Source organism: Falco cherrug, chromosome 8 (assembly GCF_023634085.1).
Source record: "Falco cherrug isolate bFalChe1 chromosome 8, bFalChe1.pri, whole genome shotgun sequence".
Lineage (NCBI taxonomy): Eukaryota > Metazoa > Chordata > Aves > Falconiformes > Falconidae > Falco > Falco cherrug.
Window position 1 is genome coordinate 543,298 of NC_073704.1, and position 19,718 is coordinate 563,015.

The 19,718-nt window shown below is 38.4% G+C and overlaps 1 protein-coding gene across 3 annotated transcripts in view; it reads right to left on the reverse strand.

Moving 5' to 3' along the window:
* Positions 1-2,172: 2,172 nt before the first annotated feature.
* Positions 2,173-19,718, reverse strand: part of AOX1 (aldehyde oxidase 1) — a 46,611-nt gene continuing 29,065 nt past the window's right edge. For 2 of the 3 annotated variants that reach the window (XM_027807104.2, XM_027807102.2), the window contains 13 exons: positions 19,422-19,509; positions 17,813-17,899; positions 15,354-15,545; positions 14,820-15,047; positions 13,656-13,751; positions 12,807-12,935; positions 12,235-12,309; positions 10,589-10,641; positions 8,372-8,486; positions 7,664-7,729; positions 6,916-7,104; positions 5,318-5,496; positions 2,173-4,284 (listed from right to left, as the gene is read on the reverse strand). In XM_027807104.2, coding sequence (XP_027662905.1) covers positions 4,230-4,284; positions 5,318-5,496; positions 6,916-7,104; positions 7,664-7,729; positions 8,372-8,486; positions 10,589-10,641; positions 12,235-12,309; positions 12,807-12,935; positions 13,656-13,751; positions 14,820-15,047; positions 15,354-15,545; positions 17,813-17,899; positions 19,422-19,509 — 1,552 coding nt within the window. In that variant the 3' untranslated portion in view covers positions 2,173-4,229. The remainder of the gene's footprint in view (positions 4,285-5,317; positions 5,497-6,915; positions 7,105-7,663; positions 7,730-8,371; positions 8,487-10,588; positions 10,642-12,234; positions 12,310-12,806; positions 12,936-13,655; positions 13,752-14,819; positions 15,048-15,353; positions 15,546-17,812; positions 17,900-19,421; positions 19,510-19,718) is intronic. The other variant, XM_027807103.2, reaches the window with a different exon arrangement.

Genomic DNA, 19,718 nt, shown 5'->3' on the forward strand with positions numbered 1-19,718 from the left:
TAGGCAGTTAAGAGTGTGAGTCAAATTTGCCACTGCTTTTTGTTGTTGGTTCAAGGACACGGCTGTGAGGATTTTGATGGTATGTGCTGCGTGGATTTTAGGCGCCCCATTGCAGCAACATGTTACCAAAATCTGAGGAAATCTCAGCCTTTTTGGCATCCATTCACTCAATTGGCAGTATTGTTTGTTTGCTATTACCTTGGTTGCTGTCATGTTTGCAAGGGCCCTGCAGAACATGGCAAACCTGGTACTAGCTGTTCAAAAACAAAAAGGGGGAATTGTAAAATTGTACAGAATAGAGACAGTGGGTTGTTTTGACATTGATGTGCAGTTTTGGCCTTGCTTTGACGAAGTGCAGCTGTGATCCTGCAGCAAAGAGGTAAGTAATTTTGAGGAAGTATGAGAAGAAACTAGGACGAGACAGAAACAAAGGAGGAATGTGATCTCGCCTCTAGAAGATAAGGAAATGGCATGAACAGTAGAGAGTAGCCTAGAGTGAACAGCACCAAGGGAAGTGTTGCATGAATTTGACTGATCACTCTAACTCTATTCATGAGCAGCTCGCTGAGTTAAGAAAAAATGTACAGGCCATAAAGATTGAGAACGGGTTAACAGACTGGCTTTCAAACCTTGGATTAGGGGGCTGGTTACAAAATGTGATCAAAGGAGCATTGATGGTATTGACAGTATTGTTGGTTTTAGTATTATGTGTTCCTTGTTTATTTCAATGCTTACAACGAGAACGCTCAAAAACAAGAAGGGGGAGATGCAGGAGGGGGCCTGGAAATCAGGACCATGTTAGCTGAAAGGAATGTGCTCGAGCTTGTAGGCCACAAACCCTGGGAGGACAAGGAATGTGAACAGATAACAATCAACAGGATGAGTCATGCTGAGAGAAGATAAGGGAATGAGGAACAGAGGGGCCAAGGAGAGGTAACACCTTGCTGTTAATTGATGATATAAACACTTACTTAAAGTGTCCTTTGTTTGTAGTTAACCACCGATCAGGGATTGCCTAGTATGCAATGCTTAGCTTAAAGAACCAATCTGTTTAAAGTGTGCAGCTTCTGAAAACATATATAAACTCGTGATTGTGTACAATAAATCGACATCTTGCATCAAGCAGTGTCCTGTCTCTTCATTCGCCGCAAGTAGCCAAGCCTATGTCAGTGCCTTTGGAGCCCTAACCTTTCTGCTTACCTAGCCCTCTGAGTCTGCACATTTTAATAAATATTAAAAATGTAACAAAATACCCTCTAACACCTGTATAGTCTAAGAAAATTTATTTCATAATATCCCAAGTAGCCATAGTGTCATCTGTCAGGATGTCTAATTGCTGGTATTTCTAGCTTCCATGCAGTTTTTCAGACACCTAAAGGCCAGAAGTCAGCTTAATGTTTCACCCCCCAAAAAAACCCCAACAACCCATGTTTGCTACATGTATAGCTTTTACTGACACAACTAGACAACAGTGCCACTTTACAAGTGGCAGGTAGGAATCTTTGTTAATAATAACTGAGAAATACTGACAAGCAGACATGTGATCTGCACTGCAGAAAACAAAGTGCAGGTCTAGAACATGATGAATCCCTAGAGGTCAAACACCTCAGCACTGCAGGTGGGGAAACATCATTGCCTGCAAGGGCTGGGCCATGATTTTTCCAAGATTTGACTTGTCTGGAACTAACCAGCTGATGCATTGGTACACAGAACAACAGACAATGCACCTTCCCTCCAGTTCAGTAGAGCTACACACTGCCTGCTTCAGCAGATCCCAGGATTTATCCGTATTTTGGGGCTGCTATTAACACTTGGGATTGGGAGCTGTCATCAGTAAGCCCACGCAGTGAAACTAAGGTGTTTCAAATCAGAAAAACTAATGGCAGCAGCATTCACATTTCATTTGATTTATTGACTTTCTCACACTATATAAAAGCCAAAGTTAACACAAAGAAAGTGAGGAAAAATAAGTAAAAATCAGTGGGGCTTCAGCTGTCTAAACCACACTTCTAGTGCCACTATAACCTGCTGGGCCTCCAGTTGCTATGTTGCATCTCCCAGTCCTGTGCTCTCCTATGTATCTGCTGTCTTATGACATATAAAATGTCTAGACCCCCACGTTTAAGCAGCTGAATTTCATCTACTCATAGTGGTTACAGAGAGACAGACAAATCAAAACAATAAAGATTTGATTTCTTAATAGTCAATGCAAAAGCAGTTTAACCTACTAACTTGATTTCTGTCACAGATACAGTATCAACTCATAAAAGGGATGGAAGGCAAGGAGAGAAAACAGTTTGTGGAAGACTGAGGAGCAGTGAAACAACAAGAGCCTTCAGGCTCTTCAAACAAATTAGAGCCATTTATTTTCATTACAGATCTTCATGGCTCTGGAGCAATCTGACCTGTGAGCAACTGGAAGAGCAATCCCCATGCTCAGCAAGGAAAAACTGATGCAGAGGTTCACCGAAACCACACACTGAATGTACAAACTAGCTATTTTCCCAGTTCTACTTGCAAAACTTGCTGCAATTTTTCAGGTGCTACTTTGCATAACTTCTGTGGACTCACTAAAAAAAGTGAAGTGTTTTCTCTGTGTTAGGATGCACCCCAGATGTAAGCCCCAAATTCAAATACCATGGAGATTCATGTATTTGTGTGTGTGTGCATTCAGAACTGAAATCTCAGGTTTGCACCTCAAGAGAAAGAAAGGCTGAAGTTCTCAGTCAGTTCAATATTGTGGATTCTGACGCTGAAATCTGAATATTGTGGTTAGAACTTTCATAATACATTAATTTTGATACAGCCTATGTAATTTCTTGGGTCTCATCTTAGGTTACAAATACATACATACCTGAAATTTAATAACACCAGAATTTGTTACCATTTAATAACAGCGCTGCTTTATATTTTCCTGTTTTCTCCAGCTGCTACTACTTGGATGTGGTCTAATCCCACTGCACTGTAGGCAGCATCAGATGACTGATCTTTGCAGATCATCTTTTGATCTCATTACAGCTTTTTATCTTCTTTATCAGAGGAGTAGCCAAGAGTGAGAGAGAACTCTCAACTGTACTTTCATGGCTCAGTGTAGTCCCGAGCACAGGATTAAGCACTGTTTACAAATCCTTTCCAGAGACAGGTTCATCCAGTCTCCCATTCAAAGCACACTGAACTCCATGTGAGTCTTCCCATTAAGTTCAGAGGCTTTTGGCTTGCTCCATGAGAAAAAAGAAAGCTTCCAGTGGAAACTACAACTAAGTGATGTCACAGCACTCTCCAAACTATCAAGCTGCAGCAAGGTCTTTTACCATCTCGTACCAACATACTCTTCATGCCAGTCCCTCTGCTGCCTTCTCCTCATCCCTCCTCACCCAGGGTGCGTATTCTCTCTGCTACTTCCTCCTCTCTTCCTTGGCTGCTCCCTCTTCACTGGCTGCCCAACCTCTTAACAGAAACAGCCACAGCTGCATCTTATCTACATCAGCCAACACCCCAGCCCCTGAAGCCAGCCCACAGCTGTATATTATCAACGTTAATTAACCCAGCTTCATCCCTCTACAAAGTGACTCTTCCAACTTTTGTGATAAAATTAATCTCCCATATATCTGTAGGTCAGCCATAGCAATTTGCCTGGCATAGCAAAAGAAAATCATAACACTTGTTTCTTCCATGTTTTTAACACAAAGATGCCCATGTCAAAAGAAACTAAACCAGCTTTACTACAGATCAGAGCATCGCTTCTCATCAAAAAGGGACTGAATCCAACAAACAAGGTTCTGATTCTTCAGCTAAGACCTCTGGACTCACACTCCACTGCAAGACTCAAATCTGAATTAGAAAATTAGCTGAAGCCATTAAAAAATCATTTATCATATGAAGTTGTTAAGTGTAGTAAGTGGCAGTAAGTTATCTAACATACCTTTATACTTCACCCTACCTTTCTTCTCCTGCAGCACTTGAGCTAAGCTGTTCAGCAGATCTATTTGAATATATATGCTTCAAATGCAGGACATGTATTCTAGCAATTAAATGCAGTAATTTAAGGAAAGTACTGTAATGAATACACTGGATGGAGAATGAATGGAAGATGTAGTGTGCCTATTTTGGGTAGCTAGTTCTATTCTGAAAATGAGGAAATATATTTATCTGTGTGTTGATTAGTGTGTATTGGGGCAGTAAATCAGTTTTCCATTCCATTCCTTTCAGGTCTTAAGCAGTCTGGTTTGTCATTCACACAGATAGGGCCCGAGGAGTGGAGGAAGCAGATTCATTTTCTGTGATCTAAGAAAACAAGCGAGAAATGAAAATACTTGTTAATATTATTTGATTGGCAAGCCCCCAATATTGCCCTTATCAGGTGTCTCCAAGTTACCCAGCAGGGTGCCCTACAGGAGATACCTACAGAAGGTGGCTGGAAGGAAGATCAGTGATAACTGGGCTCAGGGCCAAACAGGGGTGGAGAAGCACAATCTCTGCACTGGTGGACCTGACCTCCTGCAAGGTTGATGAGAGTAAGCCCACAAACCTATTGATCCGGGTTCCAATGATATCCCACCATGACCACAGAGATACCATGGGAATAATCTGTGAGTGAAAGTTCAAGCTTCCATGGAAGAGCCTCAGAGAAGTTCAGGGCACAGTATGGATTTACATGCTGACAAGGACCTTGCCTACAACAGATGTTGTATGCTAAGTAAAAACTTACACAGAAAAAGAATTGTAATAGCAGTGGGAACATGACTACAGCGAACAGTGGCCGAAAACACAGAATATAAAAGATCAGCATGGTAAGAAGTGTATTGTCTCATTTGTTTTTCTTCTGTATCCTTTTGTTAGCTCTGAGTTAATTATTTTTCTCCCAAAGAGTACCGGGCATAGCAACGAGTACCAGAATGAGATGACAGTACCAGACTGCAAGTCACTGGGGGAAAGCACCTGGAAGGAGTCTGAAGATCCTCAGAGGCTGATCCACTGCTGTCAATAAGAGGAGCTATTTAGTCCTCTATAGGATTTGACATACAGAAGAAAGGAGGAGACTTAAGAGAAAGGGGAGATTGTAACAATTACGTACATTTCAAAGAATAGAAAAAAGGTTATACAAAACCAGGGAAATGCCAGTACAATGTTTCAATGGCATTTGTTGGAATAACTTGTGTGAGTGAGACCTGTTATCAGATGTTTCAATTACAAGGAGCCATGTGATATGGCTGTATACAAAGCATCTCCAATTGGAAACATCGTTAGGCATCCCACCATTCAGGGGTGCAAAAGCAGCATGCACTTCTACCCAGAGATACTTTGACCTTTCCCCCACCTTCCTATTACCATCTCAGTAAAGGCATCTGCACAGCTTGCCCGTAGTTGTTCAGCAGTCAGAGGGCTGTTCAGTACGAAAGTCTTTGTCAGCCCTCTTTCACTCCTCACACTAGTTACTGCATCTCTCAAAGCGAAGAACACAGAGCATCCCAAGAAAAATCCTGCCTCACCTAACCCCTGAAAAAAGAAAAAAAAAAGTCAAATAGGTGTAGGTTTTGAGCAAATGAAATAAGTACATGCCATGTCAATATCAACTAAAAAGCTATAAAGTCAGTGACTCAAAAAGTGTTCTGTCTTTCTGTAAGGAAGTTTATTTTAGATTCAGTGGAAGCAAGCCTAGATCACACCAAGTCTTCTGATGGAGCTAAAAAGGTTGATTTCAAATATTGGCTATTGATTTTAGAACCTTTTTGTCTCATTGCAAAACTGAAATTTAGAATAATTAGCAGACAAAATTAAAACAATCCAAAACCAGGTACAGATACAACTAAGAAACAAAGCCTGAACTCCTGATAATTCCCTGCACCTGACCTGACACCACTGACCTCAGTGGGCTTGACATCCTCTCACTGCTTCTGACATTAGATTCACATTTGCTCCTTAGTGCAAAGATAGGTCAAAATCTACCCTTATTCCATAGTCCTCTCAGTACTGTGGTATTGAATGTTTTAATCTGGACCGGGATACTGCAACTGAATCTTACCTCCTTGCTAAAATCTGCTAACCAAATGTCTTCCCCAAATATGCTGCATGAAGACAGAATCACATCATGTTACAGTGAATTTTAAGGGTAATTATAGGAGGTAAATTCACAGAAAAGGAAAAGAGCTGTTTGAAGAGGGATATTAGTATCAGCTCTCTCGATCAACTCCCAATCAACTATGTAACTACTTCACCTAAATGATGCTTTTTCAAACACTTTTCTAATTATGTATTACTGAGACAGCTTTAAATAATTTTAAAGGACCTATCTGTTCTTTAATAACTTTTGCTGTAAAAATGCTTTTTCCTTATGTCATGCTGTTTTATTTTACTGTATTCTAAAAGTGTATCTAATACTTGAAACAGCTGGAAATTTGCAGAAGTACCTTCATCTCGACTTACCATTACTACCTATATACAACTGGCCAGAATATTTGTTGGTGTAAATTCAAGCAATGATTACACCAGCTGAATACTTGAGCCAATCTCTCATATAAATACACGCATACAGTCCTATTTCTTATTGTGTAACACACATAAGTAATCTGCACACTCTCATTATTTCTCCATCAATTTCTTTGGTATTTTTATTCTAACCCTTCAGATTATCACAACATTTTAAAAGTATGGTTTGAAATTCAGCTTGCAGCTTCTGTGTATGGTCTGTTAACAAATCCCTAAAATTACTACTTGCCAATCATGAAAGATATGCAGCAACATCACACATTATGTCTTTTCATATTAGCTCCCCTGATGTCATAAATAAAACTATTTCATGGACACTTCTTTGAAATGCTTAAGAAGAAGAACTGAAAACTTTGTATGTTGTATATCAAAGTAATTCCTCTGTTTGTCCTGGGATCTAAGAATTAGGCCCTGTGACTGTTTGCTTACCTTGGATGCATAGATGGCATAAGGATTTGGGGAAGATGACAGCAGGGAAACATTAAATTGTTCTGGAATATCACAAACAGCAGGGATCTTATACTGATCTGGACCCTTAGTACAGAGGACTCCTTCTGGAGAGTACTTTAATTCCTCCATTGTGTACAGTCCAATGCCTTGAACAAAGGCACCTTCAATCTTTAAGAAAGAAAAGAAATAGCATTTACATTCTCATGTATTAAAATGGGTAAAACTTGGGCAAGAACTGATTTGTATTACTGTATGTTAGACCATTTTCTGTCCTGTTTGCCTAATGGGATTCTTCAACATTTTGGGCTACTGGGATGGAAAAAGCTTTCACACCCCTCTCTCATACCAGGCAGAGACAAATGCTTTCATGATGAAATGATGAGATCTGTGGAATAGCCTGCAATGAATAAAGGTGTTTCCCTGCTATCGTGTGGGGAAGGCAGATTGAACAATAGGAGAATTTAGAGACTGTAGATCACAAACAGTACTAAAGTCCAGCAGACAGTGGGCATATATACATACAGGAAGTATTACAGGTTGACACTGTGGGTAAAATTCAAGCTTCATTGACATTTATGAAGCTCTGACACTGACTCAAATGGGGCAAGTCTACAAGTAAAGGGCCTTCTAATCTATGAATTATAACATTATCTAACAATAATGTTTTCTGAATTAATGAGGTAATCTTTATTTCAGATAAGGATAGCAGGAAATTCTTGGCACATACCTGTCCTATATCCACAGCTGGGTTTATGCTGCATCCAATGTCCATAACAATGTCTGTTCTAAGGTTCTGTCAATAAAATTCAAATGCATATTACTGAGAGAAATGCATGGCGTGGAGGCATTAGAACATAATTCAGGTTAGAGCTGGTATTCAGTGGCATAATATATATTAAGGTAGAGGCCCCCGCCACGTACACGATTTCAAAGTAATTTCCAATACCCCGATACAAGCAAAATGGGCTTGTCTCAGCTTTTACAGAAGTTTCACCAGAGGCAGCCTTGCAAGATTTTTCCCATCACACAATGAAATCCCCACATAACTAAGTACAGATAGAGGGCATATGATCAGCAGTCTATGATTTAGCTGTCTAGATGGTCTAGATTCTGGAAACAGAATATTTAGCTCTGCTGTAATTTGCTGGCAAACAGGGAAGGAACAAGTGAAGAACATGTCAGATGTCTGTCATAACCCAAAAGATCTATGACACTAATGTATGACATTAACACAGATGTGCAAAAAGCTGGTTAACAGTACACGGCTTTCATTCTGCTCCACCTGTACTTTGCATTTACACTGTTGATATATTTACTATCATCTGAAGACAGGTGACTTACTAATGCAAAATCTGAATGTTTGTTGCAGCACCCAGTGATACAAACAAACCTCATTCACATTACTTACAAAACTTCCATGACACTCCATTATTACCTTGTGATCTCCTGTTAGACAGTTAATTTCAACCTCTGAACAAGCAGCTCCATAAAGAAAATATGTGAATGGCTGTCCTTCCCCTTTCTCCCAATCCATTTTTTCATTGTAGCCTCTGATGGAAGAAATGACATCCACAAGAAAAAAAATCAGTGAATGTTTGCACCATAACAAAGCAGATGAGCAAATGAAAGTTTGAAACGACTTCAAGTGAAATCTTAAACAACAGGTCAGAACCCCAGCAGTTAAGTTCCATGAAATCCTACAGAGCACTAGTAGTTTAGGTTTGATGGATCTGTATTTATATAAAATTTAGCAGGCAAGCAAGCTATTTCAGATCAGGAGAGTCTACAACCAGCATAATCCCAGAAACATATTAATAAAGACAGGGTAATCAGGTACAGAATACAAATTTAGGGTAATGGTTGCTGAGGTAATAGCACATAAGGGAATTCAGAAAAAGGGAGGAAAACTGGTCAGGATCTATGAAAGAACAATTTACAAGACATGAAAGAGTAAAAATTACGGAAGCTGCCTACACAATGAGTGAGAGAGTCAGGAGTATTAAAATAAAGGTGTAATTCCTTAGAAAGCAGTGGGACTAACTGAGGAGACTATAGTAGTCAGGACTGATGGGGTAAATTCAACAAACACAAGAAGATGTGAAATGCAGCATCCCCCAACCATGTCAGCTATGTGACCAAGGCATACTCTCTGACCATATATGAGTGAAATGTTTTTGTTGAGCACATTTAGAATTATACTCCATAAAACAATTGTGGTATAATTCAGAGCATTGAACCATGCATTTAAAAAGCGTTACACAAAATCCACGTATTCAGCTTCTCACATTCCATCTATCTCAGCTGGCTTTGAGATTCTTGGATGTGGAGAACATGACTGGGTAAGAACTAGATCAATACAGGATTTGAGGCTCAGGGATCTGCAGATGGGTTTGCACACCATTAAATGTCAATAGCAAAGTATGGCTGTCGTTCACTGCATTCAAGATATCAACTTCCTAAAGGGCTGCATAAGCAGAATACAGACTTGAACAGACTTAACAGAAGGAAGGGACATTTTGTTTGGGCTTTTCTAGGTGTTTTAAGTAAGTATGGCTTTGTGACGTGCCTCTCCAATTTACTCCAGGCTGCCTGAATACCTGAAAAGTTGCTATTGATCAGCAGGTAAATACAGGTGGAGGGAGAGAAGATATAAGGCACAGCAGGCTGAGAGAAACTTTTCTTTGAATCCCACCTGAGTTATAGCACAGAATTTTTTCCTTTCTAGTTCTTTATAAATACCGTGAAAGAATTCAGAGAAAAAGGACCACAAGACTGCACTGAGAGACAGCAGAGGGAATTGTGTTTATGATTACTGTGTCTCACAATAGCATTGCTGTTGTGACTAAATCCCTGTCTAAGAGTATAAATGGTGGGAATCTTCTGAGGCTCCAGATGCAAAACAATATTGTTAAAATTGTCAAAACAATAACTCCAAAACTAGAGTCAGTGACCAACCCTACTTCTCACGTGAGCACCAAGTCCCTCTGTAGTTTTTAATTAGTGCTGAATTATAGCATCTGATTCCTGAGTGAGTTTAAAAAAAAATAAAATTACCATGAGCTTTCTCTTAAACTCAACCAGACATTTTAAATTCTCCTTCCTCTAAAGAGAAATAACCTTAAGGTTCAGATCTAGAATTAAATGAGCCTAATTTTCCACAAATGCACCTAATTGCTAATTACAGGTGTGTGCTGGATAAATACTCCAATGCTGCCACTTGTTCTTCCTGTCATGCAACTTGGTGTGATTATGTTTGTCGGTAAAAGTGTAAACAACCTGTAGTACAACAATATTTATGGTTTATAGCAATACAGCTTCCAGTAAATGAACTATATCCCACATTGCACACCTACTGTTATGGGCAGCGGTCACTTTTTTGATGCTTACTGGTTTGCTAATAACCAAATCATGGAGTAAAGATGGGACTAAATAGTCTTTTGATACTTTCTAGAGAGCCCACATAGGGCCAGGCATAAATTAGCAGCACTTAAACGTTAAACTCCAACTCCCCATATATAAAAGAATTGCATAAAACATAAGCTGAGCCATTAGAAAGAACTACTGGACAGGATCTTCTATTCATGGCATTGGTTAATTTCGGAAATCAGCCCTGGTCTAACCTATGCACTTTTAAGGAACAAAAATATATTACCTAAAGTAGCCAGTAGCTGAAAGACTCACACTCTGTTCAAAAGCTTCTTTAATCTGTAAAATATAGCAGCATTTGTGGTAAACCAAGGAAGGAGTCAGGAAGGAATACAGCATACATATATTTACTTATTTTCCTGTATTTACTTAAAAACCAAACTGTAACAAACTGTAAAGAAAAGATGACCAGCTAAGTGTGTTTACTTAGTGCTAAAAAAACCCCATGGTGCCTAATACTGTAGAACTAAAACCCCTTTGGATGAGCAATCTGAATTCTTTTGGCACTACAGTAAGGAAAAGACCTGTCAACAGTGGTGGTCTTGCAGAATCTTTATCATTGGTAATGTTGTAGTCAGAAAGGGCCCTGCTCAATTTTTCTGCTCAAGTTTAACAGAAATGGGGCCCCCTGTCATAGAAGATCTGTATGATTTACTTGCACAAAAATGGCAGCTGACAAGAGAAATACTCTCTGCAGTGTTCTTCTACCAGTGGTAAAAATAACGGTATGAGGTCCCAAATCTATTCCCTTTCAGTGATTCTCATGTTAGATTTACTCAGTTTACAAGTCAAGAAGTTTGGGTCTTTTTTTGAATTTTTAATTAATTGCAATTTACTGAATTTGCAAGATATAAAATTACTTCTCTGCATATATTCTTTTTTAGGTCAGCCATTTCTGCTATGTTTTGTGTATGTCTGAATTATCCAAATTAATTTGGCATCTATTAGAGATTATCTTTGCATACACAGCTGTCAGTTATTAAGCTACCACATGTATTCCAACATTATTTGCTATTGCTAGGAATTATTACTGTCAAGAAAGCGTTTAAATTTTCATAGTTATTTTAGTATTTAATCACTTGAAAAGAAACACCCTAGCGTATTGGATCTGTAAATGTCCTTTTCATTAGGCCATAGATAACAAGCAATACTGGATACGAAAACATAACAAACAGGTTTTCTTATAACATCTTGATACATAGGGATAGATTCTTAGCCATATCTTCATAGTTTATATTACAGCAGAAATATTTCAGTTAAAAAAACCTCAGTTTCTAGCCCTAAAATTCTATTCCAGTTTCAAGTGGGCACCAGACAGGGGCCATTTCTATAAACAGCTTTAGCATTACTTTTGCACTACTCTGCTGCAAATGTAACTAATAGTATAACTAATTACATATTAGAGCAATGGGAGCAAGGATTCCTGCTACTTTCTGTGCAATTCTGTGAGACACTGCATATGGGAGAGAGATGGAAGGAAGAAGTTTAGGAGGCTTCTCTTCATCGATTTGGTAAAAATAAAAAACAGCCATGTAAGAAAATCAACACATACACTGTATCCATATGACAATCTTCTGGCAACAGCTTGTCTGAGGGTAAGATGGGGTGGGTCATTATTGCAGAACCTGGTATTTTTTGCATATTAAAAACTTCCATGCCTCCAAATGTGACTTCACAGACCCTTTATAACTAGATATGATCAGGGGATTGTTCCCCATTATCTAAACCAAGCACCTACACTCCCATCTTTCTGTGAAATAACCTGTTTCTACAGTTTATAACTTTAGGATTATTAGGCTGAACAGACTGATAGACTACAAGGCATATACCACAGCTTCTGCAAACACACTTAGTAGGATTGATCTGTCTTACCCAATCATTCCAGGTCCCTTTTGGGTTCTTGCTGATGATAGGCTGCAGGCGTTTGAGAAGAGTTTGGCAAGCATCCTGGTGAGAAGTCAGGAGAACATATCACAGAATTAACACAGATACATTTGGTACTATTCAAGATATGTTCTAGTTAGTAATTAGTATTTGCTTTACCATCATCTTGGTTTGAAAAGGTATCATAGGAGGTGTCATTTAAATTGCATAGACACAAACCTTATAAAGGGTTAAGTTACAAGGGCTGGAATCTGCATGAATCAGTAGATTTAGAACAGGAACAGGGTACCAAATTTGTACAGGACTAATTATTTTGTTAGGCAAAACAAAGATTTTGTCAAACATAAGCCTCTGAGGGAAAGCTCAGATCATATTCTGAAAATTTGTAAGCACCATTACTGAGAAACTGTCAACAAGTGGTGTTTCTTCTTAGCAACCTCCAGTGGTATTATTGGTAATCTCAAACTTTATTTCTATGGGATCACTAATGCTTAAAGTTTGGCAGGCATTAAGTACCATGAAGGGTAGGGTGTTTTGCTAAACTAAACACTACCCTTTACCTTCACAGCCATCCCATTGACATCTGTCCCTGCAGATCCTGCTGAGGCACATGCATTGGGAATAGTTGTCGTGCTGGTTTCACAGAAGTGAATATATGACATGGGGATGTTCAATTCCCGACTAGCAACCTGTTTCAGGAAGAACACCACGTTATTCTCTGGTTTAGAAACATTTTAAACACTCCAACAGTTCTCCAGTACTTGCTAGAAGTCAGCAATACAAGAAAGAATAAAGTTTCAGCAAGTCCCCTTCCAACCTCCAGCTGAAATCATTCTGCCCAGTTTGTCAGTACAAAGAAACAGAACAGAATGGCAATGTTTTAGCTGTATTCAAATTCTGCAATGGGACTGGAGTGCAACATGTGGTTCTGCATTTTGCTGCTTATGTCCTGTATGACTTAGTGAAAATTATGCAGGCCCAGATCCCAAGCTTTCATTGACTTGGTTAATATCTTTACAGATATTTATCTGTCTCTCAGTTCTGCATTAAACAAATATAATAATAACAACAACAACAATAATATCTGAACTGTATACTAATCTGAATACTGTCTTTTTTTATCATGGGCTTTATGGGATCAGCCCCAAAAAGTTCTTATTTCTAAATAAACCTCTTCACATACCACTGGAAGAATAAAACCCAATCAATTTGTTTTTCTTCCTGCTACCTCTATGACTCTTAATGAAGGTATTTTTGCTTTCTAACTCTATCAATGCAAAGAAGCAGCGGCTATGCTGATAAAGAAATTGTCCTACTGGTACATTAATTAACTAAGAAGAAAACCTTCACACTGTTTATCTGCATGACAGATAAAGCACAAGGAAATATTTGTTTGGGTCATCCGTTACCTGGATCATTTTTGTATGAATACCTTGCCCCATTTCAATTCCACCATGTGTCAGAAGCACAGACCCATCAGTATAAATATGAACCAAAGCTGCAGCCTAAAAAAGAAAACCAAGATCAAGATTAGCGAGAAATGTATTGTATGTTGCGACGAACTGATGAATCGAAAAAGACACAGTTTTGAAGTGTATTTCAATTTATCTGTTTAGTGCTTTTGAACAGAATGCAAAATATGGAATGCTAGTCCCTGCTCTTCCTCTGTAATGACTTCAAAATAAAAAGATATAAACACTTGGAGGTCTGCTTTTTCTGTTGCTGGATCCTGAAATAAATCTACATCTGGCAACAGTATCTTAATGGTTCCAAAAGAAGATGGTGGATCTTCCTCACTAGTGGCTGTACATGCCAATTCCTCCAAGTTCCATTCTCTCTCCCACTGATGTTTTGAGAGCCTTTGGACACAGGTTTTTCAACAGCATAGGCTGGGCAGGCTGTCAGCATTAGACACAGCAGTAAGGTTCTGAATGAAATTCTCCTCCTGGGCTAGCTGGGAGTAGCACTGTAGACTACAAAGCCCCTGTGATTTTAGTCTTGAACAGAGACAGCCAGTTTGATATGACACAAGCTACTCAATTTTCAGTTGATAAAACGCTGTATATTCCATAAGCACTGGACACCTACACTAAACAAAATACAAAGACCAAAACCACTACTGTCCTCCTTTTCTTCCTTAAACTTAGTCTTTGATGACATCAAAGGGTTAAGTCTTTAAGAACAGCATCCCATAGTGCCCCCATGGTCAGAAAGAATAAGCTCAGAGCTGTTTTCTGGAATGGATAACCTAGCCCATGAATACTTTGCCATCAGTCCTCAAACACTTTTAATAAACGTGTTCAACTCATCTACACCAATACCACATTGCAAGAGATGGGACTGGCCTTTGAAGCAGGCAGTGTCCAAGCTGCCTGGGCCCTGAAAACCAGACAACTTTGATCTCAGCTTGAAGAGATCTAGAAGCTAGTGTAGCCTTCAGGGAACAACTATTATGAGGATGATAGGTTTCCAGAAGGTGGACGATAACACATTGGGTTTGTATCCTAAGGCAGAGTAACTGTGATCTTCTATGGATAAAAAGCTTAGCTCACTTATTTTTTAAAGAAACTAACCTGAGTAAGATAACGTGTGCCTAGTCCAAATGGATACTTCATTGGTACAATGGCAATCCCTTTTTTCTTCCAGTAATTTTGTTTGTTAAATTCTTCGATAGTTGTTTTCCTGCTGTAGTATGCAGATTTCTCCATACATTCATTCCAACACCGTATTAAGTTTTGTGGATCAAGCTTTTGTTTGAAGTGTGTCTGCTCAATTTCCTTATACATATTTATTTCCCTAATCTGAAATAATAAAATTAACAGCTATCACAATCTTGTTAAAGGCAGATTGACCATTTGGAGGGACTAGTAGACAACAAGAAGGTTGCTTTATATTCTTGGAACAATTTCCAGTTCGGTGCAGTTTGCAAGAGCATGCTAATCATGCAACAACTAGACGATGATTAAAAAAAATATATGAATTTTAGCACAAATTATGTCATTGACTTAGAAAATACTTGTTCAAACAGTTGAGCTAATCTAAAGGGTTTTAACTTCCCAATTGCACAGACTTCATTTCAGGAGAGAAGATGTGTTCATTTCTGTCACCTTTTCTGGTGATAAACCAGTTTTATCTGCAACTCCTGTTATCCAAGTTTCTGTCACCAGTGCTGACTGGGGAAAGCCAAAGCCTCGGAATGCTGTGTTTGATGGCAGGTTTGTTTTGCAGGCATAAGCGCAGCATCTCAAGTTGGGAATCTTGTATGCATTGTCCATTTTTAATAAAGATACTTCTGCTACCTGAGGTAGGGAACAAACAGGTCTAGTTAAATGTCAGAACACTGCTTCTTTCAAATTCACATTTAAATCTACTTCATCTCATATAAAGAGCTTAACTTGAGACAATTAGCTTTAAAATTGGGTTTCTGTCAATTGCTGGTAGTAAGAATAATCTTGTGCACATACACAGACTTTACTCATACATTTCTCATGCAGCATATTAGTTTTCATTTATATTTTGGTATTCTCAGAACACAGCTGACGTTACTAGTAGTTGAGTGCTGGTCAGTAGTTAAGGATGTAATAGATACTCCATTTCACAATTGATTTTGCTCCTACTTCAACATCAAAAGCCACCCAATTAAAAATTGGCAGATTAGATTTAAAGCAATAGGAGCTATGAAAGGAACTGATGAAAGCATTCTGAATTATCACGTCCTATGGAAATTCACAGTTAAGGTTTAGTTCCACCAGGAAGCATATGTACTGCAGTCCTCTGGTCCTTCATTTCCCTTTTAGAGATTTCACATGACAAACACAAAAACATAAGAAAAGGAAAATCCCGTATTAAAGACTTCAAATTAGGCTCTAGGAGTCAGTATCAAAATAAGTAAGTTTAAAAATGTTTTGATGCCTCATGAAGAGGAAGAGTCCACTGGCTCTCTTCAATGTTAAGTAGATTTCTCAGAATGGAAAATCTAAGCCTGTATTCCTACTGTTCCCACTGAGCTTTAAACAATAAACTTCAAAACTTTTCTGCATAGAAACAACTGAAGATAGTTTTGGTGTAATAACTGTGCATGTGAATAATGTCACACTACCTTTCCACTTAGGAAATATAAATTGAGGTGTTATTGTGGAATGGAGAAAAAAAAAGTTTTGTATTCTGGGTTTTTTTAATTATGAACACAACTTTTATGGACTTCAGAGAAAGTGTGTGTATGAAACTGATCTGTCTTAAGACAAGTTATTGATAAAACAGAATGAACACAATATATTATTATAATACAACTCTTACCTATGCCAAAATTTCTTCCCAGAAATGTCTGTTCTAATCTTGATGCAATCATACAGAATTAAAACACATTATTAATTGTTGACTGAACAATAACTAAGTTAAGCATAGATTACTGGTATTCAACTCCCATGCTGGAAGACCAGTCTTTATGACGATAAGCATCAAGCATCTTGGCTCTTTCTGGGGCTAGGCTCCCACAGAATAAGGTCCCCACTAAAGAAAGAATAAATCTCAGAATACTGATTTGGGAAAACACAGATAAGTCACACTGCAACAGAAGAAAAACCTGGAGTTTTTGTTTACCAAAGCTTATAGTTTTATTTCAAATAAACCTTTTCCTCCTCCCAAAAGTGTTGATTATTAATGCTATACTGATAGAATCAAATGGAATCACACAGCTAGACCATTGGCTGTCAATCTAATTAATTAGGGAGTGATGTTAGAGAGTTAAGATGTTATCATATGTACTATTCCAGCTGCAGCTGGAATAATTCTAAGTCCATCTGCTTCACTATACCATTGTAGAACTTCAACTTAATATGGTTCTGACATGTGATCTGCATCAATGTACATGATTTTAATGGATTTTTTTCAAACCCAGGTTGTTTTTCTGAACCAGGGTAGGCAGCAATAGCATGGGCAGTTACACTGACAGATTTCAGAGTGCAGAAAATAGCCATAGGTGGGGCAAATGACAAGCCGATGAGGGGTAGCAACCTCAACAAACATTTCAGTTACAGCTAGAATAGCTATGCAAACATGAATTTCTGGTGACTGATATTAAAGCAAGCAATATTTTATACTTTGCAGACCTGTAAGTGAGGAACTGAGGTATACAGCACAGTAAATGCAGACCCAGTACAGAAACACACAGAGACAGTAACAGGACAACTACCACTATGAATTTCCTGAAGGTTAAGAAAGGTCTTCCCAGAATTGTAGACATAACGCTTTAGGCAGGCACAAATGCAAGTACTATGTATTTTAAAAGGAATATTTTGTTAGTTGACATGTTTATAGTGGCAAAAACAAGCCTGAGAAACTGTTCATGAAGTGAATGCATAGAAAAAGATCAAAAAGTATTTCAGTGCTACACTGAACTGAATAAGAAAAGGCTAAACTAGCACGTGTAGATTTTCCAACAGCCCACAGTTTCTATATCAAAATGCTGTACGATTAACAATACATGGGCAAAGGAATTTGGCCTTCGTCATTTCGCAGCTAATGATTCCTCCTTGTTATAAGATTCATCAGCTTATAAAATCCTTACCAGGACAGACTCATCAGGGGTACATCCTCCATTAATGTAATATTTGGCATCCACAGCTCTGATCCTACCATCATTCATGAAGCCAACCTAGAAGAATCAACAATAGCCTATTTAGATTTTGGCATTCATTCATTTCTTCAATGTTTGTATATTTTGACAAATAAAGTTATACTGCACTATTAATTTTTGGCCAGCATCCACTGAAACTACAGAAGAGCAAGAGAGAAAGAAAGCATGTTCCTAAGATACCAGCTTTCCTACCTGGCATCTGTGATCTGTATATGTACAGCATACAATAAGCAACATACTGATGTTTCCATTGGGAAAGAAAGAAGCAGGGAAGCCCAGTGGCTTCCTGTGTACTATCTGAGATGGCTGGTGAGTCATCTTGGAATGTTCACTGTAGCAAAGTCAAATCCCACTCTGACTGTAAGCATAGTGTCTGGTGGATGGAGTATGACATCTGTTTTTCTTAACAAGGAAACGTTATCTTTATCTTATATCTTACTTTTCACACATTGCCACTAATATTCCCTGATTCTCAACATGAGCTACAGCTAATTTTCAACTTTATGCAAACATGTTATAAAACATACCTTACTTTACCTATGTAGTATGTTGTGTGATTTGATATACTACTTATATAGAACTTGCTTAGCATTACTTGCTTAGCATTAGCAGCTAAATTTGCTGAAGCCTTAGGGTGCAACTGTGAGCTTTCACCTAGTTATGTTGAACTTTCATCTAGTTAAGAAAAAGAAGGCCTCAGAGCTGGCTCAAGCCATAAGATAAGCAAGCTACAATCACCAGAAGCTGCACCCTTAGAGATATGAAAAAAAAATGGCCTGCCTAGAGACATGAAAGGACCCAATGAAGAATGGGAAGACCCCAGACCCCAATATTACTGCTGATCTGAACTATCACATGAATGGTGGGAAACTTAGGATTGTAAGGGTATAATTGCCCAGGGATTTCATTTTTTGGAGTCCCTCTTCAGAGGCACCCAGCTCAAGCTGTAGCGCTATTAATAAAAAGTACTTTTATAGAGGAATCTGTCTTTCATCTTATTGATTCAGCAGAAACCTGGGGTCGAACCCTGTTACGGTGGCTGGCAAGTGTAATTTCCGTGACAAGCAGAGACAGGAGAGGCAGCAGAAATTGTCCTAACAAATAGTTATGACTATTGCATGAGTAGGGAAGAGATTAATTTCCTCCATAGGGTGAGTTTTCCTGTATGACACTGTTTCTGTGAAAAACTAGCTGTTCCTTTGTGTGAACCCCATATGGATGGTTTAAAATAAACTCCTGCAGGAGAAGTCTGAGCTTGTTTCGCTTTCTCATCCCAGAAAGACAGAGCGAGCTATGAAAGAAAAAGGACATAAAGGGGCTAGAAAAAAACAAAACAAAATCCTGCAGAGACAGAGGCAGAAGCAGAGAAAGGGCTGTACAGCAACTTTATCTCTTTGTTTCCTGGCTAGTAGGTTTTTTTTTTAAATCAAATGTATTATACTCATTTTCATTACTAGAACACGTATTAACCAGTAACACTGAAATACTTATTCACAGAATATGGGTAGGTATTTTTTCACTGAATTCTTGTGGCACTCACTTTATATTTACCAATAAAAGGATGTCGGCCACCAGTGATTAACATATCATCCCCTCGGCTCAGAATAAGACGGACTGCTCTGCCGGTTCTAAATGAAAAAAAGAAAAGTCAAATTTCAGTCAAAATGAGGGATGTTATTAACAAGATGGCTATTCATCATGTATCCAGATCTAGCCATACATATAAACATGCAGTTAGATTAAACTTAATTTTAATAGGCTAAAATATATGCTTAAAGCTATGATTGTATTTTTTTGAATTTACAGTAATTTCAGAATTTTTTCATCTCTTGAAAGC